Source organism: Centruroides vittatus, unplaced genomic scaffold, assembly GCF_030686945.1.
Source record: "Centruroides vittatus isolate TY-2023 unplaced genomic scaffold, ASM3068694v2 scaffold_861, whole genome shotgun sequence".
NCBI lineage: Eukaryota > Metazoa > Arthropoda > Arachnida > Scorpiones > Buthidae > Centruroides > Centruroides vittatus.
In genome coordinates this window covers 11,002,343-11,022,230 of record NW_027122718.1, presented here as the reverse complement: position 1 = coordinate 11,022,230, position 19,888 = coordinate 11,002,343, and the positions used below count along the sequence as shown (strand labels likewise).

At 27.4% G+C, this 19,888-nt stretch overlaps 1 protein-coding gene across 2 annotated transcripts in view; it reads left to right on the top strand.

Moving 5' to 3' along the window:
- Positions 1–18,919, top strand: part of LOC136990232 (protein sel-1 homolog 1-like) — a 67,153-nt gene extending 48,234 nt beyond the window's left edge. Inside the window, exons 11-19 of one of the 2 annotated variants that reach the window (XM_067288621.1) lie at positions 2,192–2,269; positions 5,754–5,816; positions 8,006–8,093; positions 11,784–11,932; positions 12,398–12,563; positions 12,711–12,785; positions 13,123–13,295; positions 15,985–16,107; positions 18,514–18,919. In XM_067288621.1, the coding sequence (XP_067144722.1) occupies positions 2,192–2,269; positions 5,754–5,816; positions 8,006–8,093; positions 11,784–11,932; positions 12,398–12,563; positions 12,711–12,785; positions 13,123–13,295; positions 15,985–16,107; positions 18,514–18,648 (1,050 nt within the window). In that variant the 3' untranslated portion in view covers positions 18,649–18,919. Of the gene's footprint in view, positions 1–2,191; positions 2,270–5,753; positions 5,817–8,005; positions 8,094–11,783; positions 11,933–12,397; positions 12,564–12,710; positions 12,786–13,122; positions 13,296–15,981; positions 16,108–18,513 lie in introns of both variants that reach the window. The other variant, XM_067288620.1, reaches the window with a different exon arrangement.
- Positions 18,920–19,888: the final 969 nt, after the last annotated feature.

The window sequence follows — 19,888 nt, the reverse complement described above, 5'->3', positions numbered from 1 at the left end:
GTTTCTCCAATGTAATAGTTTGGACTTCCACATGTACATGACATCCTATATACGACCCCTGCGATTTTAAATTGGTCTCTGGGCGAATTTTCACTGTTCATTATACTAATAATGTTAGACATCTTATTCTTTTGACTCGCAACTATGCATACAGAAAATCTTTTAAAAATTGGTTTATATAGACATCGAAATAAAACAATTGTTTAAAAAATTTCAGCTAAATGATTATCCGAAACATATTCTCTGTAAGTGGTACAATCTATATTTAAAACGTAGATTTAATGTTAAAAATAGCATAGAAAATATTTCTTATGTAAAGGTTCCTTATGTTGCTAAAGTTTTTGAAAAATATAAACCAATTTTTAAAAGATTTTCTGTATGCATAGTTGCGAGTCAAAAGAATAAGATGTCTAACATTATTAGTATAATGAACAGTGAAAATTCGCCCAGAGACCAATTTAAAATCGCCGGGGTCGTATATAGGATGTCATGTACATGTGGAAGTCCAAACTATTACATTGGAGAGACCGGAAGAAGATTGGAGTTGAGAGTAAGGGAACATGAGGCAGCCATTAGACTGAAAAGAACGGAATCAGCATGGTTTTTACATTGCCAAAAATTTAATTGTAATATAAATATAAAAAAATACTAAAATTTTATATAGAATAGAAAATAACTTAGAAAGAAAAATTGTAGAACATTTCTGTATCGCCGAACATGTAAATTTACTTAATTTGAATGCTGGATTGATGGTTGATGCATGCTGGGAACGGCTGTTGGGTATAAAACGTAATCAACGAATAACATCCTGATGTATCCACTGATGAGGCCTAGATGGCGAAATGCATATGGATAAATTAGTAAAATAATTGTTGTTCCTTGCTATTTGTTTGTCTTGTTTTGGCTCATAGAATCCTCGAAGTCGGAAATGGAAAGAGTATAATTTTTACTTGTTATTTAACTAAAAATTTTTTATTTTTAGTGTGTTAATATTACCACCGATCCCATTGGTTTTAATAATTGATTTTATATTTAAGAATTATTTTATTATTTAACTAAACTAAATCATCATATTGCATGCCATTAATCTACAGAAAATTGTAGACTTCATCACTTTTGAAGCTTTTAAAACTTTTAAATAGAAGTGTGTATACATATATATATATATATGTATATATATATATATATATACATTATACATATATATACATATACATATATATACAGTCAACTCGCATTATAATTTATGGAGTTAAGGATTAATAAGCAATAGAGATCTCTAAATTATAATATTTTGAATTAATTTACTAAATAAAATTAAATAAATTAATGTTCTAAATGATTTTCAAATTAAACAAAACATGGGGAGATGGTATTTGCCATTTAAGTGTGGAGCAGTATATCAGAGTGGTTAAAAAAACAAAGCTAAAAAGAAATCTGTGATGTTCTTCTGTTGAAGATTGTTTGAAAAGTAGAAAATATTTTTGATGCCAAAAGAGTAAAAAAGGAGCCAAATTTGGCACAGTAGCTAAACCTGCCATTACTGTATTTATCCTTAAACTGTAACCCCTATTTTCTGAGTACAGTAGAATGGTCTGCTAAAGCCAGATGTTTGAATTACTCTACAGTCGGAGGTCAAATCTTTTCTTTGCTTAGTAGGAGAAAAAGATTACTCTACTGAAAATAAAACATTTATTACACTAACACTTTGCTTTTTATGCTTTTTGATGCAAATAATAAAAATCATTATTAGAAATAGGGTTATTTCTGGGGAGTTGTGAAGGTAACTTAGTTTGGTTGAACAAAGTCTAGTAAAATTTTTGTTTGCTTTATCACATGAAAATTAACATTGTGACAATGGTGTTTTGCCAGGACAATGGCAAAATTTGTTTTATCGGTATTCATTTTAAGGCAAGTTGACTATATTTTCATTTAAAAGTAAAAGTAGATTTAACAAATTGCTTTTAATATAATCCTCTCAGAATGAAAAAAATACAAATTTCAGAAAGAAAAAGAAGGAATATATAATACAATTATGTATTAATATTTTTCTTAATTCATAGGATTTAGTTTTGGACAATTGCTATCAGAACATAAAGATGAAAATAATAAATATAATATTTAAATTTTCCTGTATTAATTTGATTTTAAATGAATAGAATTTAATTTCAAATTTTAAAAAATATTTCAGATGTATTTAGAGGGAAGCCCAGTGGTGAAACAAAACAATGAAACTGCATTAAAATATTTTACGATGGCTGCAGAAAAGGTATTTTTAGAAGTATTTTTATATTTTTCAAATTATTGAAAGAATTCAATTTATTTCTGAAATGATTTTGTTGTCAAAAAATTAAAAATTTCATATTAAAATTACAAAATAAGAATCAATTTAAATATTGAAAATAATTTAAACTTCAAATATACATACATTAATTTTTTGATGATCTGTCAAATACATAAAAAAGGGGGTGAATTGATGTATGTATAATAAAACAGGGAAATTGGATAAGAATTATTTTAGAAATTATTGACTATATAGAGCCTCAGTAGCCGAATTGCAGCTCACAAGCCACGTACAGCGTTTCTAGACTCTTACTATGTCTTTCTTATAGTTATACAGTTTCCTTTTATAAACTTGATACATACTACTTACACATATGTAATATTTGCTGACTGCCTGCATTTCTAAAAATTTACTTCATGAAACAGCAATAGGAGAAATGAAGTTAATAAAATTGCAAGATGTTTCGTAAATCTATAAAGTTAGTTAATGAATTTTGGAGATTATCGTAAAATAAAACAAACATTTACAGCATGCAGCACACTACTTATTATGTATATTTGGAACCACATATAGTTGTGAATAATTCTATTCAAATATGATGTTCATTAAATCTAAGCATCATTCATGATTAGAAGTCAACACCTAAAGGAGTGAAAACCAAATATGAATTGAATTTTAAAGATCCAGTATGTCCAAACTACAAATCTTTTACCAGTAAGTAATGTAAAAACATTGATATGTATTTAGATGAAAATAAAGTAATTTATAATAATATCATTTTTTCAAAGTTTATTTAGATAGCATTTCTTACATACCCACCCAAACATACACATTCTTAATTTAACATAGCATTGCTAATTATGTTTTTTTTTTAACTATAAATAATATAAAATACCGTTCCAATAGAGGATGCAGCTCTCTCACACTTCAGACAGGTGATATATGGCTCCTATTGTGATAAGGTTTGGTAATTCCTGATAAAAATTTATTAAAAATATTTATACTTATAATATTTTTTAAAAATATTACTTTTTAAAATGTAAGCATTAGGGTAAACTGTAATGTTTCTTTGTACTTGCATTTTAACATTAATATTTATTGCACAAAATATACAAGAATTTTTAAAGTTATTTCCAATCTTAGCTCATTTAGGCAAAATTTTGACATTTTTGTAATTTTAATTAATTCATCTAAACTTATGATATTTTGGTTGGATATTTGAAAATTATCATCAACATATCAATAAATATTAATTATATAAGAGTGTTTGATGATTGATATCAGTGGAAATTTTTAGATTAAAATAGACAATGTTTTATATGTCTTCAATATGATGTTCCAGCACATAGTAGTCTGTTAACACGTTAACTGCCACCTGTAATATGATATTTTGTGTATTTACCGGCCACAATGAGAAAATTTGATATTTAATATAATATAAATAATATATATAATATAAAACAGTTTTTTATTTAAAAAACACTACGATTGCCGGCCGTCGGACCACTTCGTGAGACCATATGACGACCAGAAGTCCGAGCCAACTTTATAGATGTACACGAGAGGCCGCCACTAGGATGTAAAACAACGTCTTACGAAGCCAGGATAATTTGACCTTAAGTGAAACTACATTGGTTATAGCGACGACGGGCGGTCGGATGGCTCTGTACGGCCCTAATTAGTACGACCGCCGGCGCGTCGGATGGCGATTAACATGTTAATAACATTATTGATACAAAGATTTTAAATTGCAAATGAAATCAGAAATTTGAATTGTATCTTTGAATCAGAAATAATTTCCAAAATCAATAATTGACACACAAAAACAGTTGGAAAGTATGCTGTATTAAAGAAGAAGAATATTGTAATGAGTTTTGATAAAAATTTTTATAATTTAATTCTTTTTCCAAGGAATTGAATAATTTCAATGAATTTCTGTGGTAAAAAAAAATATCATTATCAGCAATCTTTATGATGGGTCTATTTAATTGAAATAGAAATAATTTGTTTTTATATAAACGATTTCTATGTATATTTGTAGAAAACAGGTTGAAGTTTAAAATTATAAATATAAAAATAGGAAATAATTGCTGTAGTTTTAGAAATAATCTTAAAAATATTGCCATGATCTGAAATGGGATAATATATTTAATTTAGAAAGAAATTTTTTAGTAACAAATTAATTGATATAAATATCATCATTGTGGACTGTAAATCTGAAAAGTTTTAGAACAATTAGAAAAGATTTGGAAGAATAGTTGCGTGACAAATAATTTTTTGAACTGAGATATACTCACTATAGAAAGTTTGGTCCATTAAACAAATACAAATAATTGATTCAAATAAAAGTTCATTTATTTACTCATTGATAAAAATTAATAGATAAAGTTTAAACATTACTGTTCACTTTATAATTTTTAAACTATTCCTGTATTAAGTAATATTTCATCTCAAACAGAACAAACGAAGATGCATAAACAAACGTCACAAAACCTGATAAATTTGTAAAGCCAAACAACCACCGGATTACATCAGACTACTTACTATTTAATTAATTACTAAATAATTTGTCACTAGAGGGAGGCATTAGGTGCCATCTCTTATTAAATTTAATAATTATAATTAAATTAATATTTATTAAATAATTTAGAATAATTTGGAAGAAACAAATCAGTCTGGAGTGGCAGTTGCAGGTTTGAGTCCTGCTCTGGGCTAATTCTTTTCTTCTAAAATATTCTAAATTATTTAATAAATATTAATTTAATTATAATTATTAAACTTAATAAGAGATGGCACCTAATGCCTCCCTCTAGTGACAAATTATTTAGTAATTAATTAAATATGATCACGGAAAAGTAGCTCGATGTAATTTGGTGGTTATTTGGCTTTACAAATGAAGATGACAGGTCGATAAAATTTGATACATTAAAATAAAAACAAATATTCAAAAACTTATTCATTAAAACTTTTAGATTTGTTAAATTAAAATTTTTTAATCCAGAAATTCAAAACATCATATAAAGACTTGACAAACTTTGCTTTAAAATATTTTCAAAACAAGGAACATGACTAGGCTCTCTGTCATCTGAGTCAAATTAAGATCCTTGCATACGTCTTGTTCTGGAAGTTTGGGACATGAGCAATATGTTGATGAGTCAGTCTGTGCCACTGTTAGTCTGCCTTTTCTCTTATAACCCTTTCTTCACACTGCCCATTACCTGACACCAATAAACTATTCCTTATAATTTAAATAATTACACACCCTCTTCTCTTGATGCCCTCTTTACCTGGCATTTTGGGGCACATGCTTAGTCTTTCCCCTTGTTGTACCTCTGACATAACAGTTATTAGCCTGTTGTACCATTAAATATTATGAATAAACATGATAAGTCCATTAATTTGTGAATCAAATATCATATATAAATGAGTGTTTTTGTATTTAAAAAAATATATATTTAAAATTTTTTAGGGCAATCCTGTTGGTCAAAGTGGTTTGGGTTTAATGTATTTATATGGTAAAGGAGTTCAAAAGGTAAGTTTCAAATTTTAAATAATAAAAGATATATTTTATTTAAATATTCAAAAATGATTGATTAATTTATAATAATAAATTATATGCCTAAGAATTATGTAATTAAAGTATTAAATAGAATTGTTAGCAAATGTTAAAAATATTTTTGATAATTTTTAAGTCTCATACTATTTTTACATCATTTTAAATGAAATAAATAAATTGGTTATATTTTAAATAAACAATTTGTTTTATTTTAAAATGAAATGAAAATATATGAGACTGTAATTCAGAGAAATTAATTTTTGGAAATTGAAATATTAAAGGATGATGACATTTTATTAATATTGTATTAAACATGTTCATGTTTATTAAACAGACTTATCAAGTCATTTATATTTTATTTGTCTAATTTTTTAGCTGTGCATTGCAATGCATATCATTATATTATTATTTGTTATGAAATGCTGATTTCATTGATCTCTTTATTCATTATTCCAGTTGTAATAGACTATCAACATTACATTTTTTTTAACTAAGACTAGAACTTAAGATCTAGAAAAATATATTTCTGTAGACAAAATATTTCAGTATAAAAGCAATGGTTCATTATGTATAAGAAACAAGAATAAAACTTAAAGATACTGAAAGCAGAATTCTTAAAAAACATTTTTGCTTTTAATATTTGAAATTTATCCTGTTTTGCTATGATTTGAATGGAACATAAATAACAGAATTCTGAATAAAACAAAAAATAAAATAAAATTTTGAAAAATTACAACAGCAGTATACCATAACAAAACATATTTAAAATAAAACTATTCATAATACAATGAATGCAGTTGATTTTTGAGATTACAGTAAAAAATGATGTGTGTTTTAAGCTTATGATTATTACTAGTCAAAGAATTTATAATTTTATTTAGGCCGTAGGTAAGCAATATTAACGTTGTGATGGTTTCCACCAGGAAGAGAATGAGTGATTTATCTATTAGTTTTATTATTTTATGTTGTACAGACAGATGTAAAACCAAATTTTATAACAAGGACTACCAATTTTATGGTATTTTTATTAACTGAAACATCATCTACAATGGTTTTCTGGAAATTTTCATTTATCTACTAAATGAAGTTGGAAATGATATAGGAATGGGAAAAGAGCATGCAATTCCAATATATTTTAAACTTCTGTTCACATTTCAATTATATGAATGATATGACTTTTACAAACAAAACCTCTCCTGATGTGTAGTAAACAACAAATATTACACCATGCTATGGTAAAATTGTGCGTATGAAAAGTTCTTTAAATATAATAATTCTTATTATGCCTACATTAAATTGGCAGTTTATTTTACATTAAAATTTGTGGATCATAGAGATATGTGTATTCATCAAACAGTCATGCCAGGTCTGTGATTCATGACTCACTCATCCACAAAATGACTTTGTATGGAGTAGAGTACTTTTCCATACAAAGTTTTCATGAGCATAAAATCCGAAAGTAGAAACATAACTGATGCTTGTATTTTGAATTTTAACTTGTGAAATACATTTATGCTTTTAGATTTTATATTTATGAAAATTTTAGGCGACTTTGAAAATAACTAACAAATCACAAGGTTTTTGGTTCTTAAACAAGCTTACAAGAAAGCAATTGTTTTATTGTTTTTTAAATTAAATTTATATCAACTCTAGAAAAAAAGTAAATTCCAAGTAATAATGTGAAATTCATTTCAAAAAGTAATTATCATTGGAAGAACATAGTAGCTTAGAATATAATAATAATTAAAAGATTAGTAAACCAGTCAATGTATTTCCTTCCTTCTAGTATCTTGAAGACATATTCAATGTATAGTTGTAGCAGTTCTAATTTCAAGTTAACTTGAAATTAGAAGTAATAACATTTTGAAATATTTTTTTACCTCTGGTCTTTGAAATTTAAAAGTTATTCATTTTTATTAATCTCTCAATATTAATGTGTATTTATCCTATTTTAATTGGGAAAAAAAAATGTAAGTTTATAATTTTTAATTTAAAATGTTAGCAATTAAATTGTAGTAAATGATTAAATTTATTCAATAAATGATTAATCAATCCTATATTGGATATTAAAATATTAAAATATATTCATTTTTAAGCTATATAAAACCTTATATTGTTCAAAATAGATGTATTTATTAAATTCAAAACATTACTTTTTCTATTAGGATTATTCAAAAGCTTATAAATATTTTAATCTTGCTGCTAATCAAGGATGGGTTGATGGACAGTTACAGCTTGGTAATATGCATTATAGTGAGTATCATGTTTACAAATTACTTTGAATAATACAGTAATTTGTGTAGAGAATTTTAAAAAAAATTTTAATTGATATACTCTAAATATAAATAACAAACTATTGCTTTTTAATGTAAATTTAATTTTTTGGAATTAAAATGAATTTTTTTTGCTTCTAAAACTTTTTCATTTTTCATTTAGAGTTATACGCGGTACGATGCAAAAGTTCGGGGACTGCAGTAATCTATGACAACAAAAGCATGTATTTCCAGTTACGGCGTATGAAATGGATTCTACCAAGCCACCTCTACGTGTTCAGGTTAATCTCACCTATGTCATGTGATTAAACCGCGAGCGCTGCTGTTTTTTTTTCAGAGATAGTTACCTTTGTTTCGCGACATAATAAAAGTGGAGTTTCAAGAACAACCTCCAACATTTCGACTTTGCCATGGTAGAATCACCGTACACCTTTCTTAGCTATTTTAAAGTCTCCGTAGGTGTTTTACCTAAATGCTGACGAAATTTAATGTTGGAAGTTGTTCTTGAAACTCCACTTTTATTACGTCGCAGAACAAAGGTAACTATCTCCGGAAAAAAACAGCAGTGCTCGCGGTTTAATCACGTGACATAGGTGAAATTAACCCGAACACGTAGAGGTGGTTTGGTAGAATTCATTTCATACGCTGTAACTTCAAATACATGCTTTTGTTGTCATAGATTACTGCAGTCCCCGAACTTTGAATCGTACCATGTATATTTATCAACATTTAGAAATTTGTTTTATAAATCAACTTCCTGATATAATTTCTTTACATATTAAAAAATTTCTTGATCTTACATTTATCATAGAATTAAGATTAATATCTTAAATATATTACTGTATATTTTGTTAATTTATTGAAAACTGAAGTAACTAATAATGAATGAAAGTATTCAGATGATATAAAAGGTTCTTAAAATATAACTTGGAAATTTTTTTTTATAATTTATGAATCAACCAATGCTGAATTATCGGGCTAGAAAACAGCTATAGCAATATTTAGCAAGAGATGGCGCCTAATGCCAAACTCTAGTATCAAATTATCTTAAAATTATTATTATTGCTATAGCCGTTTTCTAGCCCAATAATTCGGCATTGGTTGGTGTCTTACTTTATGTAGAACGGGTTAGTTGTTGTTTATTTATAATTTATGAATCTATGCAATTTTAAAAACTTGACAGATTGATGAATATGTAAAAACACTAAATCAAATATTTGAGAATAGAGAGAATACTTCATTTTATTACCACTAGGAAGAAATATGAAAAGAAAATAAAATAAGGGTATTTTGACTGGAATGAATAAATGATTTTTTACTTATTACCATCAGACTTTATTAATATAACTTAATAAAAATAAATTAAATTGGAAATGGACCAAATTAGATTTATAAATCAGAATAAATATTGGAAAATGTTTTGAATCCAAAAGAAAAATTTTATACAAACAAATTATTATAATTTGTTTGTATATAATTTTTCTTTTAGTTAATGCAGATAAACACATTAAAGTGAATATCTCTTTATTATATTTTCAAAAATTTCAGATATTAATGTTTTCCATATCAAGAGATTGCATATTTTAGCATATTTTAACATTTTAAATTTATTATATGAACTGTAAAACATTTAATCTATGCATAATGTAAAATGAATGTAGAATAAATAGAAGATGATGCACACACTTTCTCTTAAAATAATGAAAGTTATATTCATCTCTTATAAGTGTATAATTTTTTTAATATTTTAAACCAAAAAATATTTTTATTGGCAAAAATCATTTATATTGGTAAAAATAACTTGACCTAGGCATTTAACGTTGCTTTTAGCCCACCTTATTCTAATCTCAAAGTTATAATTATAACAATAACAACATATTACAACAATATGGGTTTAAACCGATGTAGCAACATTAATATTATTATTAATGTAATGAATATTGTATGTTGTATGATTATGAACATTGCATGTATATTGTACAACATTAACTGTCAGTTCTTGGGCTTATTTTCTTGGTAATAATAATGCACATAACATATGTACATATGTGATGTGCATTGTTAAAAAATGCCAACTGAGGAGGAACTAAATGACTAAATGTCTAAAACACATCTTGTCATATGAATGTACAGTACATGCATGTAGATTGACACATTAAGGGGTAACCTTGGATGGTTCAAATGCATCAGTTTTATTTTTATTAATATGAGTGAATTCGCCAATAAAAGAAATCCAGAAATGAGTTGCTTAACTTTCCTGGCAACATTTAAAACTGCATGTGGTGCCTTATGTTACAATATTTTATTTAAAAAAACTTTTTATATTTTTAATTATATTAGCAATAAGCTTAATTTTGAAGGTAAAAGTGGATTTTATAAAAATTGTAAATGCTAATAACAAGTAAAATTATCATTGAGTTCGACCCTACTTAAGATGTGACACGCACCTCCCCTTTATCTCTCCACCCCATCGACCTTTAACCACCAAAATGTAATAGCATAATCCCCTAATACACAACCTCCTTGCAAAATTTCAGAAATTTTCGATACAGGACAGGAGTTATTAAGCTTCAAAGAGGTTGAGCAAAATCATGCCCCCCACCAATCTATACAGAAAAAAATCTCCAAATATTTTTTTTCACTTCTCAACGTTTCAAAGTCCCGAGTCCAAAAATGTAAAAACCTCTAGGGATCATATTGACTGATTGCCATACTTTCCCTCTGTTATATATAACAGAGCCAGGAAAGTAATGGTGTTTTGTGAAGCAAAATGCTTGAAGATAAATTTTAAGTTTTTAATTACTGTTGCACACATTTGACTTTAGAGAATTTTCAAATCTTTTAATAATTATGATTTATCTAAACCAATGTATTTATAATAGTTCTTGTCTAATAATATATTACATTATATATATAATACAATGAATTCAAATTAATATAATAACATAACTAAATTCTTTTTAATAACCATTATTTGAATGTATTTATTTTTATATGATGAGTTTTGGCATTAAAATGATAAGAATATTATGTATACATAATATTCTTAATTCTACAAAAGTTAAAAAAATGTTCTAAATAATTTCTAGAAAATGAAAATAATTGTATTTAAAACCTCAATTTACAAATAAATATGTTTCTTTTAAAAAAACATATAGTTAGTATCTATCATATATATAATGTCAAACATTGACAAAATCTGGCTTGAATTAAATAGATGTGGCTTTTGTAAGTCTAAATAAAATATAAACAGCAAAGACGATTTGATATTAAAAAAAGAAGAAGGAAAATACAATAGTTTAGTATATTCATCAGTTATTTCTGAATAAATGCATCTCTGCACAGTAAAGCGTTTACAGTAGAATCATTTTTTTCCAAATTTTATTAAAAACTTTATGTATTTAGAAGAAATCTTTGTTTTTAAATAAATGTACCATAATACTCTGCATACATACAGAATAACTAATCTTCATTTATAATGATAATATATTTGATCAGTTAATGAATATAATAAACAGATTTTAACGTTGGTTAGTATATAATTAGTTATTTTTTTAACTTGTTATATGAAAGTTTGGTAAGCATTTATTGGTTTCGCTTTATAATTGATAAAGATATATATTTTACTACCTGTATGAAATAATTCAATAATTGAAAATGAAATTTTCAGGTGGCTTAGGAACTCAACGAGATTATAAAATGGCAATTAAATATTATACCATGGCATCTCAATCTGGACATGTGTTAGCATTTTATAATTTAGCCCAAATGCATGCAACAGGCACAGGAACTGTTCGGTCTTGTCAAACTGCTGTAGAGGTAACTTCAAATAATAGTTTTGTGTATCTGTCTGTGTCTATGTTTGTGCATGTCTGTTGTCTATTTTACTTTATTTAACAATCAATTCTAAATTCTTGAGCAAGCATTGAAGATTCAACTTGCATGGGCTTATGTAGTAAAAATTTTATTTAATTATGTATGCTGTTTAATCACTTTTGAAATGAAATATTTTTTTTAACAAGTATTTATAACATTTACTTACCCCTAAGTTCTATTAATTCTTAGAAACTGTTACTTTGAAGTTATAAAACTTTGAACAGATTAAATTTGTAATAGCAGTTGTATTACGCTTTCTTAATTTAAAGATTTATTGCTTTTTTAATAATATGATTAAATGTATTATTTTTTAAAATTTAGACAACTTAAACTGGAGAGAACTTTCAAGACTTGAATATATATACATAGATCTTTCATTTATATATGAAATTATTTTTAAATTTCCAGTTGTTTAAGAATGTTGCAGAACGAGGCAGATGGGGAACTAAACTCATGCAGGCTTATATGGATTATAAGGAAGGAAGAATTAGTGAAGCATTGGTGAAGTACGCTTTGCTTGCTGAACTTGGTTATGAAGTTGCTCAGAGTAATGCAGCTTTCATTTTAGACAGAGGTTATACCTTTATTATTATTATTATTATTATTATTATTTTTACTTTGTAGTAAAATTTCTGCTTTATTACAAAGATATTTTTCACTCATTTATTCAATTTCAATAGACAAATTCAGTAATATAGTATTTCATTTCTGTATTTTTTAGGAGAAAGTGATCTGTTTCCAAAGAATGAAACATTTGCTCGAGCTCTATTATATTGGAATCGTGCAGCTGTACAAGGTTTCTAAGCTTTTTATGTTTATTGCAAAGTAAAATCAAAAGCATTTTATTAAATTTAGTATATTTATTTTCATTAACTTAATAATCAGGCATTGAAATTGCTTGTTTTGATATATAACTTTTCAAAACAACTTTTTGCACTGGTGTAAAAACTTTTCCAAAAAGTAGTGACATTAAATAATTTTAATATTAAAGAATTAATAAATAAATAGAGAGTTTGTTAAGAAAATGCTTTGTTTGTGCTATAACATGCTGTCATTTTCAAGCTTATTAATTTTTTTTTTAAATTTAATAAAAACAAATAATGAGATTTCTCTCATTTGATATATTTGTTTAGGTTATTCTGTGGCAAGAGTGAAATTGGGTGATTATCATTATTATGGCTATGGTACAAATATTGATTATGAATCTGCAGCAGCACAATATCGAATGGCATCCGAGCAGCAGCATAATGCACAAGCCATGTTTAATTTAGGCTATATGCATGAACAAGGATTGGGAATGAAACAGGTTTGTTATTTTCATTTATTGTAAAGTTTCTTATATATTACTTTTATAAATAAATAAATAATACATTTTAAGTTGCTACTTAAAAATATTATCATCATATTTTTTAAATTAAAAGAGTAATTCTTTTAAAATAACTATAACAGATCCTTTAAAAAATTTGAAGTATGTTCTATAAAAGTTTACTTCAATGAGCTTTATGCCATATTGTTTTAAGATTTTTTTTAAATTTAGTTTTCTAAGTATAAGTGCTAAATATTCCTTGCTAATTTCATTAAAATCTTGTGCATTTACATATTTCCACATCTATTTTTGAGAAGGTATTTATAAGGGACAGATTTTCTTTTATCTTTAACAAATTCAAATAGTGTTACTTGAATTGCAATCCAGTTTCAACCTACTTTTTGACTCTCACTTGTATAATTGTATTCAGAATGCTTAATCTTCGCCTATGGATAAAACAATGATTTTACTATCTCCTGATCTAACTGATTACGTCTAAACAACCGCCATATTTAATTTGATACCAATAGGCCTGATAATTTCTATTAGTTTCAAAAATTAAATCAGGATTAAAATCTGCTAATATAGCAATGTCAGACAGTGATTTCACCAAAGAAATAATTCTAGTATTCTCGTAGAACTGTGATTCTGAACAGAGTTTTTGTAATAATTGGTTTTTTTTTTTTTTTTTTCCTTTTCTTCCAATTTGAAATCGTGCCTTTTATCTATGTATATCCATATTGCACAATGAAGCACACTCGATAGACACCAGGCTTTACTTTACATCCATTTTTATTCTGCTGTTTAGGTGTCAATACACATTTCTGGCACTTGTCCCTCTTCTGTTGGCTCTGCTATTTTGTTTTTAACACATTGTATAAAACATGACATTCTAGCCACTTTTTTTTTTTAACTCTCCGCCCTGTAGACACGGGGGTTGGCATATCTGGTCAACCCCCCCAAAATATTCCTGGGATTTTTTGACCCATCCAGATTCAATCCTGGGTCCCCCAGAGTGGTAGTCTGCATCCTTAACTGCTCGGCCATCAGGTCGTCATTCTAGCTGCTTTAAAAATGCATAGGACTACTGTAAAATAGAGTTAAGGAATCTTGTATGTATATATAAATGTTAAGTTACATCACATACTCAGATATCTGTAAGTGATTTTCTTGCAATTCTTAGTGTCAAAATGATATTTTGTTGTATTTTTCCTCTAGATACTCTTAATTCAATTATTCTGATAGGTTTTGAATATATATGTACCTGGGAATGCATTTTTGAGTTATCTCCTTCTATAATGTATGTGCATTGATAGCCACCAAATCCAGGATGGCATAAAACGCTGTTATAGGCTAGTTATCTTGATGAGCTTCCTGTACTATAAATCATGCCATTTGATTGAGCGTGTTGACTGAAGCTCAGCTTTGTTTTCATTATCAGAGATTATCATTTCTGGTTACCTTTTTTTGTTGAGATTTTTGAGTGAAGAACAAGACAGAGTCATGAAGTAAACTTATGACAATTACATTTTTATCCTTCTTTGATTTATAAATTGTTAACATTGTGTAATTTTCATTGTTCAGTACAACTGTGCTCAGAATTGGCTCTTTATTCATGATAGCTTTCAAATTAAAAAGCACATGCCGATTGTATTATACTGTTTCCAGCATGCTGTTTTTCACTGAACGTATGGAATTTAGAAATGAAAGAAATGTAAAAAAAATTGTCACACACAATGTTGATACCTAAATACATATAATTGTCGACACGTTTCATGATAATATGCTGCACCAATGATATTTCTCCTGGACATGGCACATCTTTACCAAGGTAAGGAAAACCATTTAGAAAATACCTTTATTTTCCATCAGTCAGAATCCAGAACTTGATGTCCTATATGTCGGGTTAAACATAATAATAAACCCTCATAAAATGAGGGTTTATTATTATATTTAAGTATAATATTTTATAATTTACTCATTTAGAAAGGTATGATTATACTGTAATCCAAATCCATATATTTTGGGAGTCATGCTGAAAGTTCATTTTATAGAGTTGATATGAAGTTCTCTAAAATTAGCTTTTGGGATACAATTGGTCATATAGGGTTATTTTATTAAAAATATTATCTACTGTAAATAATTTCATCTGCAAATAAATTATTTTATCATTGTTTTTATTAGCTTTATTATTATTTGCTTATGGTAATATATCATTTATTATTCAATTTATATATTTATTTATTTCTAATATATTTAGGTATATACAGGGTGGGCCAGCGAAAACGAAACGGCAGACTGTTCGTGTTCGTCCAAGCAAAGCGCTCGGACAGGTCGATTTTACTCTCGAGGGGACATCTTTTGCAATAAAGTTTTTGCGATTCTGAATATTAACTAAACAAACATTTTTTTCGAAATAAATGTTTGTTTAGTTAATACAAAATAAATGAGTTTTTAAAATTTTTTGTTGTCTGTTGAATTCAGAATCGCAAAAACTTTATTGCAAAAGATGTCCCCTCGAGAGTAAAATCGACCTGTCCGAGCGCTTTGCTTGGACAAACACGAACACTCTGCCGTTTCGTTTTTGCTGGCCCACCCTGTATATATATATATATATTAGAAAATAAATGAGAGTAAAAATTATGTTTTGATATCCATTTATGTTTGCTTATTTTAAATTTATAAGCAGGATATTCATCTTGCAAAACGATATTATGACATGGCTGCCGAGACAAGTGCTGATGCACAAGTTCCTGTAGCACTTGCATTAACAAAATTGGGAATACTCTACAGTGTCAGTTATTTTAAAGAGGTAAATATTTGTGTAAAATGATCATTTTTGTTTTATATGTATATAAAATCAGGAAAATTGTGTATAATTCACCAAGTTAATATATTTTATTATAATAAAATTTATCAAGAAATTATAATGATTAAGAATGAATTTAAAAGTAAAGTACTGATTAATTAATATAAAATTGTGAACAAGATTTAACATTATTAAAATATTAACAAAATTTAGTTCAACTTTTAGTTACCCATTTGATGTCTGTTAGACAGAACAACAAGTAATATAGTCTGTAATTTTAAATTACTAAAGTGAAGTCTACATTTCTGTATCTTTTTATAATGATGATTCAGATTGATATTATCATATCAGAAATATTTATCTTAATTATACAAAGGAACTTTACAATAAGTATTGATTAGGTGTCATGCAAATATTTATATTACTTTGTTGGTTTTTCCGATATTATAAACATGATATTTTTTGACCATAATAAAATTGTACATGTTTTTATTTTGTCTTATGAATTGTGTCACTAGGAACAAAATAATAATGTAAACTAGCGATGGCAGAAGTTGGAAATGTGGAACAAAATTTTGAAGAAAAATAACATATTTTAATGCTTTATCAATGCTATATAAAATCATATGATCGAACTTAGATATACGCATACAATAACTTTGTATGTCTACCTTGTATTTATTATAATTGCAAAATTAGCTGAATTAACAATTTTGCAAAAAAATTAAATTTTTATTTATTCATTTTTTCTGTTCTTTAGAAAATATCTTTAAAGGTAAATAGTAACATTTAAAATTATTTTTATAATTTTATTTTATAAAAATATAAAGTCTATCAGACTCAAAGCAAGTATCTGTGTTTTTAAAACTTGACATGTGTAACTAAAAATTAAACAAAATTAACTGAATAAATTAAATTAGCCAAAAGTATTATTTTAAATTTTAACATACAGTAGAGTCCTGCTAGTCTGAACACCACTAATCCGAACATGTTTCAGTCGGCAGAGAGGAAATTTTCTATAACAAGTGGTCCACTTAGGGGTGTTCTTCTTTCTCTTTCCTAAGTGAACCACGTGAATAAAGCTTCATCAAGCTTGTCAAACCTTGCTGTGTGTTGATTTTCAACTGATTTTTCTGAAGCAGAGGCACAAAACTGCTTGATCTTTGCACGGTTTTTTCCAGTCAGTAATTGTGGCCTTGCCTACTCCAAACTCTACTGCCAATTTTATTGCACTTTCATCCTTGTCCAGTTTTTTCAAAACATCCAGCTTATCTTTCAATGTACATGTTGTGTATTTCCGTTTCATGGCCATTGTAGCAGAAGACTAAACTAAACTAAAATAATGTAGAGGGAAGAGTACATTCAACATCCACAATTAAGCATGCTAACACACAGTAGCATAAGTCAACTGATTGACATTCTGGACTGTGTATTGAAAACGTTTTTACAGTTAAAATAATTTTAAGGTAAACAATGAAGAGCAGGTTGCCATTTCAAAATTACAAAACTTTTTTTTTTTTTTTAACTGTTTGCACCCTCTATTGAGTACAAGTCAGATGAAATGAAGGGTGGGGTGCTGACATCATTGATGGTGTTGGATCTATATAAACCGGACCTGTTTCACTGCTTATTTCTGCATTATTTCAATTATTTGGCTAATCCGAAAATCTGCTAATCCAAACAGGGCTCAGTCCCAATTGGTTCATACCAGCAGGACTTTACTGTACTTGTTAAAACATATGATTAACATGCAATTGATGGAATATAAAAAATTACATTATAATTTTTTAAAATAAATATTAAAAGTAAATGCTGAAATTTGAATAAATTTGATTAATTAATTTTATTATTATGTAGTAGTTTATGCAAATTAAAATTTAATATTAGATATTATTTATTAATTTTATATTAATAAGTTAAATGGATGTTTTTAGAATATTGAATACAGTAAAACCTATCTAAAACAGACCCTCTATGAAATGGAAATCAGTCTATGTAGTAAATAAATCTTGGAATGAAACAGTTTGCTGTGGAAAACACTTGAATCAAAAATCTGTGTTGTATTTGTTTTGGGAAACAGATGTTTTGGTTCCAATTGCATAACATAATTTGAGTAAAGTGGAATTTCTAGCATAAGGATTTGTTTCCTCTGCATTGGGTACATGTTTTGGTATTCTCAAGATATCGTTAAAACAAAATATTTACATCAGAGAAGAGGCAGTTTTAAATTTGTGAATTGTGACATTTTGTGAACTTTGCCCCCTGTATAATTAAAAACATAATTCTTTATAAAATGGAAATATAACCAAAACAGAAAATTCTGTCCAAACTGCTACATTCCATTTTTGACAGGTTTTACTGTATCATTTTCAACATATTTTATAGTAATTGAATAATTAATTTTTTTAGTATAACTGGGAAAAACTGCTACCGGCTGTCAGTATTACTCGTCTTTTAGGACCAAATTGGGATCTTTACGTAATGACCACCCTGGCTTTCCTTCTAGGCATAATTGTATATTTTAGAAGGATTCCCCAAGGTTGACCGATTTTTATTTTTCACCCGAATTTCCCATGTACAGTAGTGGGATGTTTTGTATATTTATGGGGAAGTTGTCCAACAAAATCTGAGAAGAAAAACTGCAGTCCCTCCAATAAAGATGTGACAGAGAAGAAAGCAAGAATTGTGAAATTACAAGTTTAAGTGGATGCAGAATATCCTCTAAAATTTAGAGTTGCATAAAACTTGGAAATGTGGATAATTTGTAGGCATATCTGTCACTGAAAATAAAGTTTTGTTTGTTTTTTAAATATAATATGTGTAAAATATTTTAAAATTACTGATATGATTAACCAAGGTACTTTTTGTTTTTGTTATATTAACTTTACACGTTATAGACTATTTACAAAACATTTTATAATAATCCTTTTAGAATCTTGAAGTAAAAAATGTTTTTGATAGAAGTATATTAGATATTGCCAGAGAGGAATATGTGAGCAATAAACTACATACATACACCCAATCATACATTAATTATTAATATAAGTAGCAAATATAGGGTTGTAACAAGTCTCTCCACCCAATTATTAGGGCAATCACTGCAATCTTTTTGCATATGTTTACTGTATTTGGCATATGCAAGATAATGGTGCGAGTTTTTGCCCTCTCCAGCCTTCTATCAGAGGTTTTCATAATCTTAGTCCATAATGAAAATAAGGCAACACTTACAATTAAAAAGATGTAGCACATGAAAATATACATACTATTACCTTTTAGTGTATTCCAAAATATCAAATGGAATCCTAGAAACAGCCTGTCAAATTTGAGACTTGGATGCTTCACAGAACAACATGAGTATCAGTTCATCACTGTGTAATGCAGAAGTAGTTGCTTGTTAGCAGTAATACAGATGTGTAAATGATTCGGTTTAATAAAAACTGTCAAACACCATTAAAGTAAAATAGCTCTAACCTAATCATCACACCACTTAACCCAAACCAGACTACATATTCAACACTTCTGCATTGCATTTGTGTTATGGAGTGATGTACTGATACTGTTGCGTGTTGTGCAGTGAAGCATGTAACTGTCATATTTGACAGCCTGTTCTGGGATACTACTTGATATTTCAGAATACATTAAAACAGTGTTTTTCAACCTTTTTCTCATCACCAATTAATTATACGCAACTATGAATTATGCTTATTTATTAAGCTTATATACTGTGTTTATCTAGAGTTACTCTATGTAGCAAAATCCCTACAGTAATTCTAGATTACTATTT